The sequence below is a fragment of the Falco cherrug genome, chromosome 1 (genome assembly GCF_023634085.1).
Source record: "Falco cherrug isolate bFalChe1 chromosome 1, bFalChe1.pri, whole genome shotgun sequence".
Classification (NCBI taxonomy): Eukaryota; Metazoa; Chordata; class Aves; order Falconiformes; family Falconidae; genus Falco; species Falco cherrug.
In genome coordinates this window covers 69,808,501-69,829,570 of record NC_073697.1, presented here as the reverse complement: position 1 = coordinate 69,829,570, position 21,070 = coordinate 69,808,501, and the positions used below count along the sequence as shown (strand labels likewise).

The 21,070-nt window shown below is 41.4% G+C and overlaps 1 protein-coding gene across 1 annotated transcript in view; it reads right to left on the bottom strand.

Moving 5' to 3' along the window:
- Window positions 1-19,982, bottom strand: part of PPA2 (inorganic pyrophosphatase 2) — a 36,378-nt gene extending 16,396 nt beyond the window's left edge. The window contains 8 exon segments of the mRNA XM_055698973.1: window positions 1,149-1,275; window positions 2,570-2,656; window positions 5,014-5,133; window positions 7,559-7,612; window positions 15,985-16,029; window positions 17,710-17,774; window positions 19,579-19,744; window positions 19,746-19,982. Of these exon segments, the coding sequence (XP_055554948.1) occupies window positions 1,149-1,275; window positions 2,570-2,656; window positions 5,014-5,133; window positions 7,559-7,612; window positions 15,985-16,029; window positions 17,710-17,774; window positions 19,579-19,744; window positions 19,746-19,967 (886 nt within the window). The 5' untranslated portion in view covers window positions 19,968-19,982.
- Between the last annotated feature and the right edge of the window lie 1,088 nt (window positions 19,983-21,070).

The following is a 21,070-nucleotide window of genomic DNA, read 5'->3' as shown; positions in this document are numbered from 1 at the left end:
AGAGTTTCCTTTTCCTCATTTCCTCTTATCCCCTTCTTCCCCCACAAGCCAAGTATTCTCCACATGAAAGCAACCTGCAAGAGAACTTGAGAATGAAGGGCCAGCCCAGTGATATACTTGCTTTACATTCAGAAATCAGGAAAAAGCCTCAATGGCAATAATTACTTACAAAACCACTGGATAGCCCTATGCCCTATTCTTACAGGAAGGCCACTCTGTGCCTTAGTGCTCCCTACCAACAAAGGGCAGGCTCTGATCATACATACCTGATGACATATGGGTTTTGGTCTCACAACAATCACTGTTTTACACAAACCTCCTCACTTAATTCTCATGATTCCCAGTAACACTGTGTTTGAGGAAGGGAACCTCCATTTATTCAGAGAGAAGCTGCACTTTACCTGTGCTGTAAAAACTTAACTCCCTGCAGTTTTAACACATCTGTATCATCTTCTCATGGGAATCTGCAAGCAGAACTCCACCTCACATGCTACTTGCATACATTTTAGTACTTGAATTCTATTTGGATACCAAAAGCATGGTCACAAGGAGGACCAGTCTGGAAAGGATATTTCCCCCTGCACTGCTAGTCATCATCAAGGCTGATATTAGGGTGAGCTGCATTAGCAGTTTACTTTCAAAATTTTCAAGCTAAAAGGTGAAAGTTAATCATCCATACTAGGTAACAAACCCTGGAAGTAACCCAGTTACAAGTGACAAAACATTGGAAATGTGCAGCCTTTTTCAGAATGCAACGCAATGCCTGCAAGTATGAAAGGAACAAACACTTTCAACAAGCAAAACAGCAGTGTGCTACACAATCTGAGTAGGTAAATATGCACCATTACACAGGAGATAAGCCTGTAATTTTAAGAGGTCACTTTCTAAGGTGGTTGTGTTTCAGAAGTCAAAAGACTTTCTGCATGACAGGTTCTCCTGAAAATCCAAGTCAATCTTTTTCAAAAGCTTAGTACGAAACCACATATGCCCTCCTTGAAGGAAGTACCAGATTTAAACAACAAAAAAATAGTCTTGCCTTTCTGATGTCTGCCTTTTATTGGCCTGGGTGGTCTAAACTCAGCTACAACTGAGTAGCTACTGTGCAAGCTACTGACGTAACTTGCATTAAGAAAGGTAAAAATACTTGCCGTGGATTTTCTGAGCTTCTGGGTCATCCGCACTGATAGCAATTATCTTCCAATCTGTCTCTCCTTCATCAACAAGAGCTAAAACACCCAAGACCTTCACCTGAACAATCTCACCAGAAGAACGAATCTGAAACAGAACATAATCTCACAAACATTTGGAAAACACTAAGTAGAATTTCTCTTTCACCTCACAGGCTGCATTTTTAGCCCGCAGCTAACAGAATTGCAAGATAGATCTGTAAACCCAGTACACATGTATTTAACATTACTAGCCTTTCTCCCACCACTGCTATTCTTCAACCGTCAATTCTCCAGTCAGCATTTAAGTAAACAACAAGCCAGAAGAATTTTCCTTCTCTTCTACCCTAGTTCTTCCACACCTTCTTGATGTTCACCCCAAACTGCAACTCAAAAGTATCTCATACTCATTTTTTAACTCCTTCCTGCCTCTTGAATCTCTACTTTCTCAACTCCTGGTCTTAGTCTATCTCTTTCTGTTCCTTACATTTGACTCAAATATATACATATAAACACACACTCCTTCCCCAAAAATATCAGCGCAACTCTTTTTTGCATTTTTTGGGGGAACTTACTTCCTACCAGCTAATACTCCCTTCAGAACTCTTTCTGGATCCCTTAAAATTCAAGTTTTAGGTTCCTTTTCTCAAATAAAGACACCTTCATTGAGGTCATCAATTAAATTTCCCCTTACCTAAAATATCACAAGAGATCCCTCTTCCAAACTCATCTGTTTTAAACCCCCATTTTGATACCACAGAGGATTGCTCCATTCTTTGCTGCCTCCAGATACATAAAATTTTCTTTCAGTGAGCCAAACCTTTCCACCATACCTAATAATGGTGTTTGCTGCACCTCTTTTTCATCTATCCACTATGTATCTCATAACTCTGCAACAGGTTCCTGTCTTGTCTAGGCAAGAGGGATCTACTTTTGTCTGCACCTATGAGAAAACTCAAACTCACCTCCTTTGTGGTTCTGACCTTGTAATTTTTTGTGCATGAGACACTACCATACTACTTCATCTTTCAGAAACCTATTCCTAGCTCCGTACTGCTAACAAGGGAAAAAAAAAGAAATCTTTTCCTTCCCCAGAAATCTTAAACTCCTCCTCCTTCACCCAAAACTCACCATCCAGCCACAGAACTTCAGGGTGATGTTCTCTTATTTTCCCGTTTTTCCAGTACACAGACTTTACCAAATCCTGCTTTTTTTCTCTCCTTTTTAAAAAGTCCACCATTTTCTTACCTATTCCCTCCTGAGATCCTCTCTTCATACTTCTGTTATCCCCTGAGACTATTACTACCTTTTCTTGTTTTCCATCTGCCCAACTCCTTCCAGAAGTGGTTCCCAAATTCTTAAATTAACATTGACAAATTAAATTAATCCTGATGAAGACAAACCTTTGAACCTATTTCACAAACATCAATAGGATCATTATCCCCACAACATCCTGTAATGTTATCTGTATGGTTCGGATCTTCCCAGGTCTGTCAAAAGAGAAAAGAATTATCAGTTACCAGCTGATCTGCAATTACAATTACTCTAACCACTAAACTACTAATATTAATAAAAACATCAGCTTTCTGAGAACAGGCTGGCTCAATGGGAAAAGAATAAACCATCAAACAGCCGACGGACTGACACCGAGTAACTCATCCTCATACTGAAGACAAGTAACATGAGGATTACTGAGGACATAATAGCAAAAATATTAACTGCATCTGTGAATCAACACATACACTTTATCAAATTTCAATCATTAACGCATCTGAGGGCCCTGAGTAGTATTTTTTACTAGTGGTTGTGGGATTAAGCTAGGACATTCTACAGCTACATTCTTACTATACACTTTAAATACCATAGCACTAACAAAAGTTGCTTTCAAAAACATGAAGGCTTTGAGCTAACCAAGCTCCTAGGAAAGGATTTGTAAGCACCAAATTAGCTTTTCAAATTTTTAGATTTAGGTATGAAAAATTTCTCAGTATTCTGAGAAGTGCATGTTCCCAGTACAGCCAACAGCTTAAGACCAAAGAAGCTTCTCAAGGAGGCAGGTTCAAATCCCTGCTCTGAGCTCTGTACAAGCAGAAAGTACAACAGCCACTTATACTAACTTAATTACTAGACCAGTACTTGTTTTATCTCCTACTGGCTAGTAATGAGCAACTCATTCTGAAGTTGAGAAGTTTTCCTGGTAAGAATTTTGAGTCCAAAGAAGTTTTGTTGAAAAGGTGTTAGAAAGCTCTTTTTCCAAGGAGCTATATTGTTAGCTCCTGCTGTCCATGGTCAAACCTGCACGTCAAACTTGTTCTTGAGAACTTGACCGATACTAAAAGGCAAAATGGTGAAAAGTAAATGCTCCGGTGTTTAGGTAGCAGAATCATCACAAAAAAATTGCTGAAGTGTAGTCAAGAGAGAATTGCGGTTTGAAACTTATTTTTCCAATACTCTTTTAAAGTGCTTTTTCTTTAAGGCTGCATCAAACTAGTACTATTCTCTTGCCCAGATGCACCACTCCACCTGTAAGTTAGAAGGAAAGCTCACTAGAAATACTATTGTTCTCTGTCCAGTACAGTAACTCCTACAGTAATGATAGCCCCTACTGTAATTTTTTTCTTCTCTGTTCCACAGCATAAAACAGCAGCTACAAATACGTATCTTTAAGCCATATACTCAGGTTGAACTTAAAGCAACTGCTCATCCTGATGAAAATCCTCTTGTGGTAATGGAGACACTGAATTGGATTTTTTTTTTGTTACAGCTGGAGTAACTTCAACAACTGGAGATGTAATAATCCAACTGGTATTTTAAAGTTATTACAGAAAATAAAAGTAATAGTTATCTCCAGTCCTCTCTGACTCACAAGGTAACAAGGGGAGCTGAACATTTCTCCTGGGGAAAGTGTCATCAGTCCAAAATACTGCACTTTGTACAGGAAAACATTCAAATGTTTAATTTTGGCTTTGTACTAAGGCACACATGAATTTCCAAACATTAAATGGAGTGGCTGGTTCCCAACTATACCTACATGGAAACTTTGGCTGCTGGGACTGCTGACTAGATAAGAACTTCATTGCTACACTCCAGCACCTGCCTGGTATCTCCTCTTGAGGGATCAAATACATAAGCAGATTTTCAGGAGTAAACTTCCACTGCTTATGCAGTTACGTGTAAAGAAAATAAATTTCTCTTTTTTTAGCTCCATCATGTTCTTTAGTACTAATTTAAGTCCAACGTGTTATTCACAGAAATTAATTAAGTTTAAAACTTTTCATTACACTCAAAATTTCAGCCATTAGTTGGGCTTTTTCAGGGCTCAAAGTTTTGAATGTGTCAAGATCAGTGAAGTCTCACAGTTTAGAGAAAAGTTAACTAAGACAGTTGAGGTTTAATCTAAAAAAGAACAGCCCTTGTGTTCCTCTTTGTTACAGATATTAAAATTCCCAGTTAAAATTTATGCTGCAATACATGAAAATCCTGAATTAGGTTGTTGGTTTTTTTAAATGCCTTGTTTAAGCAGAAAATGGCTACTTGACCAAGTATTCTTGAATGGCAGACCATGACACTTTAATTCTGTCACTACAGCAGAGAGACGCAGACTAAAGATTCGAGATTTCTTGATCATTTAACTCCTTCCTGAAACACAGCACGTGTTTACACCCATGCTCAAATTCTGATCAAAATTTATAGACACAATAAAGCTCAACATAAAAAAATCCTAATTTACAAATGTATCAGAGAAACACCCCTCTTGCAACTGATTTGCATTCAGGCAGTATCCAAGATTTACAAGGCAATTTACACCGAAGACAGAAAACTTCCACCATTATAACAAAAACGTTACCTGTGGGAGGGCACCATAATTCCATATATAACCCTTGTGAGGAAAGATATTTGCCACATATCGAAGCTTGCCTTTCTTTATATCTTGTTTAATGGGATTCAACGGCTCCTCAGTGGCAATCTAAGCAGAAAGGAGGGGTGGAGGGGGAGAGAAAGAGAATGGTAAAATGGAAAGCAATTCATTCTGTACCCAACCAGTTAGAAAGAGCCATTGGGGAGCATGTGTTTATGGTTTGAGAAGTATTAACAGTACAATGGCCTCACTCTAAATCTCAAGGGTCATGTTCAAAAAGAAGCTTATTAAGGTTTTAAATAATGCTGTGAAGTATGCAAGAAAAAATGAATCTAGAAGAGAAAGTCATAAATTTGTAAAGCGACTGTCATGGTCAAACATAAATACTGAAAGGAACTTCAGTTAGAAGCTCTTGCACTTTACAGTACAAGTTCAACAGACATGCAGATGGTGGCACAAGCTCTTCTAACAGGGGCTTTGACAGCAACAGAGGAAATGTTTATCTTCTCAACCTCTGTTTATTGCTCTCCTATTGCATACACCTCTCAGCATACAAATGCTTTTTAGTAAGCACAAGTTCTGCATAGTCACCAAATGCCAACTTCATGCATATTTAGAACAAGTTAAGCTAGCATTAGAAAGAGGCATATTTATTCCCAAAGAAGCACTCACAGAAGGAGTGAGCTAATTAAAGCTGAACAACTTAGTATTGTCATCATCCTCCCCAAAACCTCAAATACAAAACCACTGCCGTATGAATTACCTACCAGACATCAGTTAATTCACTGTAACCATCCTTTTGACACTCCACACCACAACCTAACCCATGTTACCTTGGCTCCTGCTTAAAAACACTTATCTGAATGTCATCACATTTGTTACAGACTCGACTGGTTACACTGGCTCAGGTGGTACATAGCCTCCGTGTGTATGCACACAGCCCTTAATCCATATTCATTTTACCACATCCTTGTAAATTACCTAAAGCACAACCACCAAAGCCATCCCAAAGGACCTGCACCTTTTTGAACCACACCAAACTGTCAACAGCATGCTCTTATTCCACAAGTAAACCCTCCCCAAGAACTTAGATTAAGGTTCACACATTTCTGGTTTCACACTTGATTCTACCTGCTTCTGGTCATAACAGTGAAGACCTCAACTATGCCACCTGGGACTTTGACAGAAGTGGAGTTCAGCAATGCTTTTTCTTGATGGAAACCAGGAGTAACTGACAACAGCAGACGAAAGTCTCATGAAAACCACTTCCAGTATAATCAAGGGAAGAACAACAGAAATCCAACAAACGGCTAAGCAGATCTGGCACTGGGGATATAACAGTGGGAAACATTCATCCTAAAGCAAAGTTTAATCTCAGCATGGAGATCCAGACAAGACCTGGTGTCAGCACTGTGCCACAGCCTGGACTGAAGGGCCATCAGGACAAAGTGGCAAGGCAAGACAACTGCCTTAATGATTAATGCAGGAAATTTCAGGTATATTAAAAGTTACACATTAGAGAACTACATCTGCTCTCCTTTATCAAGCCAGAAAAGTAAAAACTCAGTGATCACTGAAACTAACAGGACAGCAAACTTTTCTACCCTTGACATAATGGGCTGAGAGAAGGGGAAGGACAACAACCTGAACTTTATGTTCAAACAGAATTATCAAAGGGAAACTGCCAAAGAGAACTCTGCTTCCACAATAAATAGTCACCTTAAAATACAAGGTAAATACCCAAGGCAATCCTGCTTGCAGAATAACAACTGTGGTGGTAAATACAAGTCAAATGATTTTCCGGTACCGAGGAAAGGAGAAAAAATTCTGAAATAACAGGCTAGGGAGGTTCTTTAGTGTTAATTTTAAAATCAAAATAGTTAACAGCTCAACCACAAACTTCCTTAAAAGCATCTGGGAAGCATCCCTAAAATTAATACAAATGCTCAGGAAGATAGGACATACACGGGTGAGATCTGTTGTTTCACCAGTACTACAGATGAAGCATTACTCAGCTTCTATATCGTAACTGCAGAGGAAGAACCCACTAGGCTCTACTTTTAAAGTATCTCCTTACAGAAGTAAATAATTGCAGTCAGTGAGGTCCCCAAGTATTTTTTTGTCACAAGAAAATGCTTTTTCATTTGCAACTCCATTTATCAGGATTTGACCTAGCACACTACACAGCAGAAATGAGAGGAATTAAATCCTCCAAGTGGAATGCTCTATGAGCAAGCAAGAGTAAGACTAAATATTGGACATGTCCTGCAAGCCAGCACTCTAGTACTCTGCTGCAGTATGCTGCACTCTGCAGTCAGACGGCTGTCAAGCAGCGCTCACCTACAGAAGGGAAACAAACTCTGAACCTCAATACTTTTTATAATCCAAAGGAAAGCATCTGTATGCACGATTTCAAATTATTTTTTTAACAGAGAAAAATTTGTGTAATCCACACTCTAATTAAATTCTATTGGAAGTCACCATACTGTCATAACTTTCAAAAATACATAATCAAGATATTTTTCTCAATTACCTCCATTTTTGCATTTGTCCAACGAGGCACTTCTACAATCATATTAAACAGGATCTAAACCAAAAAAAAAACCAATGACAGAACTGAAAATAAAATCCACTTGGCAATTAGTATTTCACAAGACAAATTCCATCCTTCATTCAGCAGCAACAAACATCACATCTCTCTGTTCCAGCTGCTTTTAAGTACAATTTGTTTAGTCCTGCATAATGATATTCAGCCTCCCTGGTTCATCCTTTCCCCACACCACTCCTTCAAGAACATGAACAACTACAAGTAGTGGAAATGCACACAATGTGGTTTTATTCCCAAACTGACATTACGCTTCACAAAATGTTCAGGAAGTCCATGAAATGGTTTGCCACAAGGCAGTGGTTCAGTCTACTAGTCAAAAAGGATCAGACATTTCTATAGGACAGAATTAACTTCCCTCAAGCACTGGAAAGGACAATGTTTTGGGTTTCTTCAGGCCCTCTTCTTTTGCCTCATTCATTTTAACAACCCATGCAATTGCAAGAACCACTGACATTTCTGATTCTCAGTCAAATCTGGCTGAAGTGAGGCAAAATGAATCCAAAACCAATGGCAGGAGGAGGACATGGACACCTCATGTCTGCATTAGCCTTCTTCCTACTAGAAACAAAGTGGAAGTTGCTTTAAAGGGAGGGGTGGATATAAACCTAAGACATGTAAACTTTCATACTTACAGAAGAAAAGCAAGTAATCTACACCCTTCTTACTGAGAAGGTTAAGGTGACATTTCCCAAAAAGAAAAACTCTGTGTAACTGCTGTAAGGTTTCTTCTGAAGCTGTCAGAGTTAAGCACTACCAAGGAGTATTAATCAAAAGGAGTAACTAGACCAAACCACCCAGCAATGCCTACAGCCTATTTTCTCCTAGATTACCAAAATAACCCCAAAATATCACATTGCCTGGGACATCTCTCCATAGCCAAAAAACCCTCATACTGGTATTAAAAACTGCAACAAGTTAAACCAACTGAAGACTTGCACTGACTCTTTAACTACACTGCAATTAAAGCTCCAGCGGACTCTGAAATATTTGTATTTTTGCTCCTTGTATCCTGCCGCTGCAGCAAAGAAATATAATTACCAGGGTCAATGCCACAGTCTGATTAAAACTAATTCCAATAGTTCTATGATACTCTCCTCCCAAACAAACCTGAAATGTGGAAAGCAAGAAAACAAAGGAAAATCTCAACGGTCACTCAGCATTTCTCCCACAAGATCACAACCTATGCACAATCCCGACACCAAATTCTCAGTAAATTTAAATTAAATTTGCCATCCGTACTGTGCCCATACTGCAATCAGTAGCATGTCAGATGGAATCACTTTTCCCCATCAGGTCATAATTAAAAAAAACAAGGAGGGGGAAAAAAGAAAAAGAAAGATGTTTTAGATCAGTTTCATAAGGTCCATCTTCTGTACATAAAAAAGGTTGCAACAGAGAAGTAATCACCAAGAGAGCTCAAATATGTCAATACTAAGGAAGCAGACAGGACAAAGCAACATACATGCAGCAGTAGGGAAGGGAAGAGTTGGAAGAGAGCCAAGTAGTGTCTGCACATATATCTGGGAAACACTTGGAAAAGAATTGCACAGCATGAAAGCCAGTGCTGACAAGAAACTCCTAGGGAACTGCCAAGCAGGTCAAAGAATTGCTCTGACTGGTAGCTACAGGCAGAAAACTTACAAACTACTCCTGGAATTATATATGATTTCTTCCCCTCCACCACAATCCTGTATTTTTGTTGTTTAGATGTCACTGTACATTTTCCCAACCATGTCCAATACAACGGCTTCAGCAGCCTCAAAATCTTGGTTTTGAGCTTTAATTGGTCAAGAGTTATTCCAGGTCTTCACCAAACCATTCTCAGGGCTGGACAATAACTGGACTGAAATGAATACAATGCTGCTCTCAAAAACAAAAAAATAACTTAGATTTAACTCAGCTCTAAGACCAGGCCTTCATAATTTGTGGTATCAGTCAAACGTGAATTGTCAAGAGTCTTAAATGTGACAGCCTGACAGATTAATTTGTATGCAAAAAAATCCCCGAAAGTACTCTCTCTAATGCTAAGCTGCCACAAGCATTTACAAGAGATTAATAACTTCATGCAGTGCTTACATTTAAAAAGTTTTATTTATAGGGCAATCACATTTTCACAGTGATGAGACAAGATTCACTGGTGTGGAACACAGAACACATACTAGATAGTCTGACAGATAGAAAGAGAAAAGAAGTATACTGCCCTGTTTTTTTAGGGTTTTTTTCCTCCTCTTTCCTACTTTGTTTCCCTCCTTGCTTAACATCACCCAGGAATTTTTCCACCACTCATTCTCCCAGACCAAGCACCTCTATTCCTTCTGACCACTTGAATGTTCTCCCCCATCCCTTGCTGCAAAACCATCCCTGCCTCAGCTGCAAAAAGAAAAGCAAGTGCCAGACACCACCTGTCTTCACAGATTACCATCTGCATATGCCATTCACTGGTTAGTTTTGAACAGTGAATGCATTTGGTAATTGATATTTTTATCTTTATTTTAAATTAGTAAAACCAAAAATTCTACCTCACCAAAGCCCTAAGTGAACACTTCTACCCCCTCAAGCAATGGCAAGACTGTTTCAAGAGACCATTTGAGACACCCTCCAGTGACTGAAAAAAGATCTCTCAGGAAAGTTTTTGCTTTGGAAAGTTTACCATTTAACCGCCTTAATATGGCAGCAGTCAACTGGTCCGCCCCTGAGATTGCTGCTCACTGTAGTCCAGATTTAATCCAACTCTGCAAGCACCTAACACACAGGGAACTCCACTCCATGGTAGCAGACTGTACAACAGGTCAGATGGAGTAGTTGCTACAGGCTAGCCTCACACCAGCTCTGCTGGCTGATGGTTTCTTCAGAAGGACAGTCTCCTGGAGAGTGCAAGAAAAAAGGAGGAAACAGTTTGCTAGATTCAGAAAAAGGGAGAACTCATGTGCTAGGGGAAGTGACCTAACAGAGCCCAGAAGATGTCCAACCCAGGGTATTACACAGCTTGTTTGACTTTGGGTTAATGTGAACACAAGACAGACATTTGTACTTATGCTCTATTATAACTTGAAGAGGTGATGTGGAGAAAAAAAATATAAAAAATCCATTTGTTCAACACAGAGAAGTCAAAAATGCACTTCTTCATTCCTAAAAGTGAATATGAAAATCAACAGAAAATTACATTAGAAGGAACAACCAGTATGTCTAAATGATATCTTTTATTTCCTGAGAACAACACTCTAAGTACATTACATGAGAACTCATACAGGATGTAAACAAGTGTTTGCTTTATTGGGGCTTTTTCTTTAACACTGCTTGGTAACTCAGTTGAATACCCTTTTTAATGCATCATGATACCATTTTTGCTGCGACAAGCGAAAACGTCTCTCTTTCACATAAAGAACAGGAACAGGTTTTGGTTTTTGAAATAAGAAAGATGAGAAGATACACAAATACACTTCAACATATTCGTACAGCAAGTACTGAGAAAAGCCAGGAAAAACACAGACTCTTGTACCCGGGTAAACTGTGAGTCAGTGTTCTCTCCACTAAGACTGATGGCCAAAAATAACTGGTACCTCTGGCTGTACAGATTCTTATAGAAGAGAACTCATTTTGATCAGCATTTGTTATTACAAACCTGGTATCACAGGAGGAAAAAAAAAATTAAACACACTTCTGACACTATTTTTACAACCTGCCTTTCTGGACTCCCATACATCCCTCTCTGAAACAATTCTTCCTTAGCTAACTTTCCCTCTCTTGTTCAGCTACTTCCTTTCCCAGTCTTCCCAAGATCCCTGGCTGGCCCATTTGAGGAGAGGGTTTTGAATAGGCATGATTTTTGCCCAAGGTTTGCAACTTAACTCTGAAGGTTCAGCTAACTTGAAGTGAAGCAACCAATGAAGAGTGAGGAAAGTGACAAAACAAGATCAAGAGCGGAACAGAAACTCAGTATTATTTCATAAAATGACAAACATCACAACTTTTTAAGGCCTGACTGATATTCACCATCACCCTTGCATGACAGGGAGAAAAGATATGCAAAGCTTACAATTACTTCAGTCATTTTTATAGCAGAGTACTTTTTAAAAAAAAATAATCTGAAAGCATCTGTGGCAGCATTTGGGGGCTGCTGACCCTTCTTCACTAAAAAGCTCTGAACTCACAAGACGGAGAAAAGAGAAAGCAGCTATCATTCTATTTCTTTTCTGTCTGCTCATTTGCAATCTTGCAGGGATTCTCATCAGCCATCATGGCAGCATGCACCTGAGGACTAATGAGAATGAAAAAGATGAGGTGCAGTCCAGCAGCAGTGTGAACAAAGAATGATATTTAAAAAGAAAAAAGGGAGAAGGAAAATAACAACTGTCATGAAAGACTCAGAAATAAATGGAGAGGGGCTTGCTTATAAAATGAGTACCCATGTTATAAGCATTCCAATGTAACACTTGCTACAAGGTATTTGCCAATGAAAACAACAAATCAGACGCCAGCAACATCTGGAAACCAAATGCATTGTATCTAAATGAGAAGTCAATGGAACTTTTCCAATAAAAATTAACATGCCACACAGCAAAAAGTGCCCACAGCCTCTTCATAGTGTACTTCCCTCATGTTATAGTGAAAAGGGAATCATGAACACAATGTAAGTTTTTACACACAGGTATCCCAAAAGTGGTGTCAGCCATATTCTCTGCTAAACTAGTTACTGGACACACTCACCTGCAGAACTACTCAGCATACAACCATTGCATGAATGGAAACGGAACACTGACTTTCTCAAGTTTAAGGCACCATTTATTTGAGGTTAAGCTTGATCAAATCACCGATACAACTTTCTCTGTAAATCAACTCTACTCCAGATTTTAACTGGACCACTGAATGAAGATTACTAGATTACTTCTGTTCTCAGTATTTGTTAACCCACAAGAACACAAAGCAAGGCTTGCAGCTATTGGACACATCCATGGGAAAAGGCTGGGCAAGTTCAAGCATCAGGATGAAAGCTTCGCTGAAATCTGAAGTTTGCAACACACAAATCCCTGAACATACATAACAGACACACCACAGCCCAGGTTACATATACCAAAGAAAGGTCTAACGTGACCAAAGAAGGTTACAGAGGCTGTAGTTAAGACAGAATACAAATTTGGTACAAAGGTTGCACCTTTACTGCTGGCAAATGATGATACCTTTTCCTTTCTTATGAAACATACTGACTTTATCATAAGACAACTCTGATGAGGCCCTCTATCAGATCGCCCACTCAGACTGCATGACCACTCTGATGACCCCTCATGTCTCACCGGACTAGTTAATCTATCAGAAGTTTTTGCCTGACAGAAGCAATCCAACTCAGGTCCACAAGGGCATTCCTGCACTCTGCAACCCACAGGAGGCAAGAAAACAAAAGCTGTCTTGTTTCTTTGTATTTTTTTTTCACATGCTCTTGTGGGTGTCTACAAGTTAGAGGACTCCAATCTCTACATGCTTAGACAGATTCCTTACCAAGACCAACATCTGAAATAAAAATTTGTATTCAAGAACACCTGGGTCCTCTGAATGAGATGGCATGTGAAAACTTTAACTAAAGACATATAATGACAAGTAGATTAGAAACCCTTTCACTACAGGAGGGAAGCAACATGTCACATTTGTCTTGAAAACCGTGACCTCTTCAAACCTTCTTCCTGCTAGATATGGAAGACCATATTCAACAATCAGTCTCTGACAGTTTTGACTGTAACCACAGTGGGGACATCCACTCTTTCAGACAGAGATGTGAAACTTTTGATACCTTTCATAGAGATTTACTTGGGCAGGAGTGGATTCAGAGCACTCGCAATGCTTAGAACAAAGCAGAGGTTCAGGTTGCAAGCTGGTAATAATTTTGAGACTGAAGCTGAATATGATTTCTTTCAGTACAGTTTCTCCCTCAGAATAACTTCTCTCTAGTCTTCAAACAGCCAAAAAACATCTGTGAAAGCAAAAAGATCAGTTGTAAACAGTGGCTGCAAAGCTAAATTCAACTAAGATTTGGGAAGGGCTAAAATGTTACAAGAAATGGCTGCACTACAGAGCACAGTTCATACAGAAACACCACAGTCTTTCCCTTAGAAGTAAAACCTGAGACTGCAAAACAGGTAACAGACATGTACAGTGTGCATTCCCCTATCCCATCAATGTTGAAAGCTGAAACTCCTCTATTTTTGACATCTCTTCTGGCACCAGAAATGCCAAGAAAAATTTAAAGTACATTAGACAGATTGAAAAGACTCACGCAGAATTATCTTCATTTTCCATAGCAAAGCTGCCACCTGATGAATACCAGCTCCATATAATTTAACACACACTCTTAAGAGAGCTTGCCCTTGTCCAAAGTAACAAATAACTGCCAGAGTTTAAAAGATGCCACTGTGTTTCCAGGGCAAGAGGAACCACCACCTTTGAATTCTGGCCAAATTCTGTGCTAGGACTGACTAAACACCAGGTATCAATAGTAACCTTTGCATCCTTAAGACAACAGTATGGAATACAGTGCTTCAGAGGTCTTCAGAAATCAGTACCTGGCATTGAATTCCTCATTTTCCCTTTAGCCCCTGATTAAGCTATGCTTTCCCCATATTTAAGAACACACAGGATACATTTCTCACCACGCCAAGTTGAGAAGAGCTGCTGAAGAGCGCAATGTAAGAAGAAGCTGCTTTCCTGAACATAAAGACCCCTCTATTTTCTCTCTTCTCCCCAAATTCCAAAGATCACGATGAAAAAGGGTTTTCCAAATAATCTGCATTCTCACATTTCACCATCTAAGTAAAGACCAAGCATATTGGGAAGCCTACAGCCTGCACATTTATTTGCTTACTGACATCAGAAGCCCACTAAGACTGGAACGTACATTTGCCTTTGCTTATTTTCTGTAGTTCTATTAAATCACAGTCCAGAGTGCTCTCATAGGAAGCGTTATGTGGAGCAGCTCTGGAGTCTACACTGGCCCAGAAAGCAGGAGCTTCTCAGTGTCGCTGGCAGTCCCCCCCACCCCCCTTATTGCTCCATAGGCTGATTCAGGTATCAGAAAAAGGGTACCAGAAACGTGGTTTTCAACAAGCTGTCATGCTTCCCACTACACAGACAAATGCAGTTTCGAACAGTTCTAGACGCTGCATTAAACAGACTTTGCATCTTTGCAACCAGTAGGTACTGTCAACAGCATTCATAAGCAGGCAAGAAACAGAATACTTGCAACATGAATTCTCAACTACTGCTCTTGTTGGAAGACAAGTGATTTTTGAGAAAGGCTACTGGCATGTACTCTTTTCTCCTCAACAATTCACTTTTCAGGCATGATTCTACATCTGCTAAATAGTCCTTAAATGGGCATCAAGCAATAGGAAATCTAAAAAACATTACCTAGGCATTGTAGCCTGAATGAATCACAGGGCAAAGGGAGAGGAAATACATAGTGCAGGATTGCATGGGGACTGCTGTACAGAACCAACAGTGCACCACACACTAGTTGCAAAAACTACGAGAACCCAGACAGAACATTTCTTTCACATGAGATAGGGAGTTACAGTTTTGCAGTATGACAGGCCAAACATATGAGAAGGAAAGATTGGGAAACATATAACGTGGTCTTAAAGCATGGTTTTGTTTCATTTTTTTCTTTCATTTTCTTCTACTACATTTTAAGTGCTCCTATGCCAGAGAAAGCACTGCAAAAAATGATAGATCTCAGGAAAGACACTCGTATAAACAAAGCTTGCTTCACAGAAAAAGCCTGAGCAGATCTGCCATGGTTTTATGGGCTTCTGTTAGGCTTAACTTCAGTCCTGGTTAATGCTGAACCATTAGCAGATGTGACTTTTGTCTCTCTGCTTCCCAGACGAGTACAGAAAACAACATATTCTCAGTTCTAAAGAGCACATACCAAGTCTAATTTCTGCCGTAACATACCTAGGATTTCTGAAGTTCTGTATACATACTGAAGATTACCCACAGTCAGAGCATAATGAATATTTCATTAACAGAGGTTTTATTGCAAATGTTTCTGAATGCAACAGCAAAAAAGGTAACTTACCTATGCTGCAATCGTCATAACAAACCTTTCAAAGAGTTGTATAAAAGCATTTGCCTTTGAGAACATCTTGATGAATAAAAGGATGTTGACATTTCTGGCCCATTCAAAGAGGAGAATATTAAATCCCTTTAAGCATTCTCCTCCTAAAAGGCTTGCATTTGAAGATATGTCAACTATATTCAGTGAGAGCAAGTTCACTTTGCAGAATAGCAAAGTGATGTTGGAAAGGAGAGGGAATAGTTTAAAAAAAAAAAACAACAAAACCCACGCAACACTGCAGCAGTACCTCAGTTCCAGTAGTCTTTGACCTCTTTGCAGGAATCTCTTTATCCTATAGGGAAAAAAAGTAGTACAAAACTGCATTAAGAACATTAAAGAGCAATACTGTATTCACATAGATACAGACAACACTAGTTTCCAATGCAATCGAAACATTCCTTTGTGAGCTTAAAGGCCTAAACTATAGCTTTTAAAAGTTAAGTACTCAGTTTTGTTTCATTGTGAAGTTATAACCTTCCAGATGTTAACAGAGGAAGATAAAAATGTACAAGGACACATACACTTTCTCCCAGCTACTAAAAAACTTAACCACCAATCTAAATTACCTGTCTTCAACTGATTAAAAACACAGATTTATCCTTCTGTTCGGTTGAAAGAGAGAAAAAACAAAATAAACAAAACCAGCATGTAAAATAAGGCTGGAGATACCCATCGTAAAATGAAGTCCACCAAACTTACTTAAACCAGGGGAGGAAAAGAATATAACATACAACTCCTTACATCCTTCTGTTACAAAGGTGGCAAAATTAACAGGGATCTTCACAATTACTCCCTTTCTTGCTCCCCCCTCAGGTCCCTATATCCTGTGGAATGTTCTTTCCTTGGTTACACACCAAAATGAAAACCTCTCCATTCTGATCGGGTATCATTGCACTATAATCTACCCATCCAAACCTCAAACTCTAGATGAAGGGACAGCAATGCCCCCAGGGAACACGTGATGAAAATGCCTATTGCTTTCCCAGCAATAGCACTCACTGAACATAGCAACTTAGAAATGACTTTCTGAATGAAACTTACCTTTCACTGACTAGCATGCTTGGCATCTGCTGATCCAAATGGTTTCATGCATATTTTTAATCTCTCAGTTTAAATAATTCAGGAGATTATTTCATTAGTTCAGAAGTCTCAATCTGAGCATGTTACAACTGCTGACCTTTCTCACCATTCATATCCTCCATAGAGACCCAGCAACAAATCAAGAAAGCGGTCAAAACCATCCCAACTGGTTTGTGTAACAAGCGTACCATAATAAGCAAACCGAAGTCTAAACCAAGACTAGTAGCTCCCACCGGTGACACATAAAACAGGCATTTCATTATTGCTATAATGAAACTCCAGGGAGTGTGGCTAACAAGACGTGAAAGTGCTCAGCTGCACCTCGTGCCTTGTAATTCTCCAAAGGTGCGATTACCACTTCTCTCTTGGGCATTATTGTTGGCTTCCAATTATAATGCTCCTTTTGGGAATTACAGTAGTACAGTGTTAGTTATGTAAGCGCATGCTGTACATCTCCTACTGCAAGGAAATGTACACTTTTAATTGCAGATGTAGAAAAATGCCAATTTAAAAAGAGTAATAGTGGACAATTAATTCAAGCACACAAAAATGCAAGCCTTAAACACAGAGGAGAATTAACACAAGACACAGTGATGGTTTCCCCCCCCCTCAATCACTTGGAGACCTAAAGAGACATCTAGGCTTGTCTACACAGTAATCATTATGTTTCACTGCAAGTTACTGAACTCAGCAGAGAAAACTCGGTGGAGGAGTTATTGTGTCTGTATTACATAAGTAATCTGCCTGGGTTCCAGTGGTCCTTTCTGGTGCTATACATTTGTCTGTTAACTGCTAAAAAAATAAAAATTTTTAAAATGGCATTTTCACCTAAAAGATACCAACAAAGCTTATGATTTTGAAGTTAATTGTGTTTCAAGCCATAAATACATACCTCTTTAGATCCAGCAAACAGTGGAATGTCATGAAATGGGGAAATATATTTGCCATCTGCATTCTCTAAAAAAAAAAACCAAAACAAAAAAGTAGCATTACCAATCTAAAGATATGCCATAAGATGTTGGTATTGCTAACCATTATGCATTGCAGAAATTTATGATATGCCACAATTACGCATCAGTTAAGCTTTTGCTGAAGTTTAATTCCAAGGACTAAAAAATAACCTACACATAAGACAAGGAATTTCATTGTTTCACAAGTTTTCATTAGAATCAAAATTATTGCTTTAGTATTCAATACCACACTTCTCTTCTGACTACCTGGTAATAAAAGCTGAAACCATGTAAAGATGAGATCTTTTCATTCCCTTTTTTCTTTCTCCCCAGCAATACACAACCATTAAGGGAGAGAAAAATAACAAGGGAACCTCATTTCCATGAATGACCAGTGAATTCACCTGGGTTTCTAGCAATGCTGCCTTTGTGACTTCACTGTATTTCTAATAAACTGAGTTTCATGACCACAAAGAGAAAATCCCCCATCATAGCAGGCCAAAGTCTGATCAAACGAATAAGACAAGGATGGGGCAATTACTCAGGCCCTAGACATGAAACGTCATGCCTGGAAACCAGAAGAAAATTACATTTGACTTAATAGGAGCCCAATCTGCACCTCAGCCCTGCTCCCACTGCAGAAAGAAATAAATTTCACTGAAGCAGACGCTTCAGCTTTTCAAATTACTCAATTTTTTCAACGTACTAAAAGCCCAATAACTGCATCAAAACAGAAACATCAACAATATAATGTGCTAACACAAATCCCAAGGAATTTCTCCTCTGCTAGCATCCCTATTCACAGTAATGGGAAAAACACACAAGGGACACCATTTAGCTTTGGACTGTACTTTGACCACCTCAGCCAAGAACAGTAACTGGCAGTTGTTTTTGCAGCTCCTGGAAGCCCCCCCCGACACTCCTCCCAAATAACACAAAGTTTAGTGGTAGGCTGCTTATTCCCAGTGACTTCAGCTGAGTTCTCCCTGAGGACCAAGCACAAGGGAGCTCTGGCAGGGTACTGCCGACGCAGCACATGACGCCTCTGCTTCTCTCGCACCGGTGGACGTCAGAATTACCGCCTGTAAGTCACTGGACCAAAAAAACATCGAAAACCACCGCTGGAGAAGCAGCATACAAATAGGCAACATGGTTACCGAAACGCGTGACACCGAGACCGCACACCACCGGCTCCCGCCGGGCGCTCAGGCCTCCTGGCGTGCTGCCCAGGCCCTCCGGGTGCCACTCGCTGCTGCTGGCCCCGCCGGCCCCTCGGGGCTGGAGCCCCGCGGTTTGCGTGCCAGCCTCCCCTCCCCCCGAGGTGACGCTTCTGGAGGGAGGGCTGGCCTGGTCACAGGGACAGGCCATCGTGCTCCCGCTGGGCTGTCACACCTCAGAGGTGAGGTGAGGCGAGGCGAGGCGAGGCATGGCTCCCAGGGTCACGGAGCGCTCCGTGGCCTTTGTGCCCAGGCTGCCACACACCGCACCACGGCAGCGCTACGCTCCCAGCGCCCCCAGCCCCTCTTCGCCCCCCAGGGGCCTATGCCGGGCTGGGGAAGCGCACGGCTGCGCATACCAGTGCCCAGGACTGGGCAGGCCCAGATTCCCCTCCAAACGCGGATCTGCCAGGAAATCCCCTCACTCTCCACAAAAACCGCCCCCACTGAGGCTGGAGAGGGGGAGCGCCCAGGTGCGACGCCTCAGCCAGCCCGAACGGCCTCAGCGGGACCGGGGAGCCGCCGCCTCTCCCACCGTGCACGCGGCGAGGCGGGGAAGGAAGGGATTTATCGAGCCCAGGGGCTGCTACTTACTAAAGTAGAGGCGGTAATCGGGAGAGTTGGGCCGCCCCCGCTGCTCCGTGCCGTAGCGGGCCATGGCGCCGAGGCAGCGACGCGGCGGCCGCCCCCACCCCCCCGCCGCCGCCGCCGCCAGCAGCCGCACCAGCGCCGGCGCCGCGCGCATGATGGCGGCCGCCGCCTTCCCTCCCCTTCCTGCGGCCGCTGGGCCTGCGCCGCTCAGCGCCGCGCCGCGCCGGCCTCCTGCCCCGCCTGCCCCCGCCGGGAAGGCTCGCACGGCGGTGAGAGGTGCTGCCGGCCGCCCGGAGGTAGCCCCTGTATCCCCCTCCTGCCTCACCGGCGAGGAGGGAGAGCCACTGCCTCACGCCCGGCCGCGGCTGCCGCCTGAGGGCCGACACGACCATTAGTCGCCGTGGCGCAAAATGGCGGCACCGGCGCGCAGGGTCTCGGTTGGGAAAGTGGGTGGGTGAAGGGGGTTCTTCCTGAGGAGGTGACTGGTGCTGGGCAAGGGCGCTGCCGCCTTTCCCCTGCGAGCCCCGGGAGGTGGCTGCATCCCCTGCTGAGGCCGGGGTCAGCACCTCAGCAGAAGGAGGAGGCTGCAGGCCCAGGCCTAGCCTCACAGGAGGGCTCCGACGCGTTCGAAAGCAACTTAAAAAGCCCCAACACCTGAGGTGATGGGTGAGCCTGGGCAGGTGGTACCCCAGCTGTACCCACAATGAGGTGTTTTCAGGCCACCCGCACTGACAAAAGTGTGGATGCAAACCTTACCTGAGGATAACAACTTCCCTAGGGAGGGAAGCGTTTAGTTCTTGGCACACACAGTTTGATGTCACCCAAACCAGTCCGTGTCTGCAGCACTTAGGGCAGGGTATTTGCATGGGTTCCCAATGGTAGATACATTTTTATATTGCACCCTGGTGATACTTAGATTCTCATCTGTATTCAGGTTATGCTGGTATTAAAGCTTATTACCCCAACATGTGATCTGATTCTTTTGAATTCTCTTTTCATTGATCCTTGAGGAGGATTTTATATTAATTTCATCAGTCGATACAGTGGTAGTTCTTGGAGTAGTGCTTCTTATTTGTAGATCTTTCAAAAATTCCTGAAAAGGGGCAGATACCACTATTTGCATTCGATTGATGGAGAAACTGAGGCAGAACAAGTTTTGTTGCTGTCACCACTCTTAAATCCCATACAAATCATTGTGTGTATTCACCTCTAATGGTGGTCTATATTAGCTTTGAATCTTAACTCTGATTTGAATTACCCTGAAAGATTTCTGCGGGATAAATCCATGCTACCCTGATTATTTTATATAGTATTTTAAATGTTATTGGGAATTATTTATTTGCAGCAGAAAGGCTAAGTCAATCTCTTCCATCAGATTTAAACAGCGTATAGCTTCTTCCATTTATTTGTCCCTTCTACTGATTCATAGATCAGGTTTCAAAAACATCAGGATTGTCTGTCTGCCTGTGCAGTAAGGACCCAGCATTATTTTACA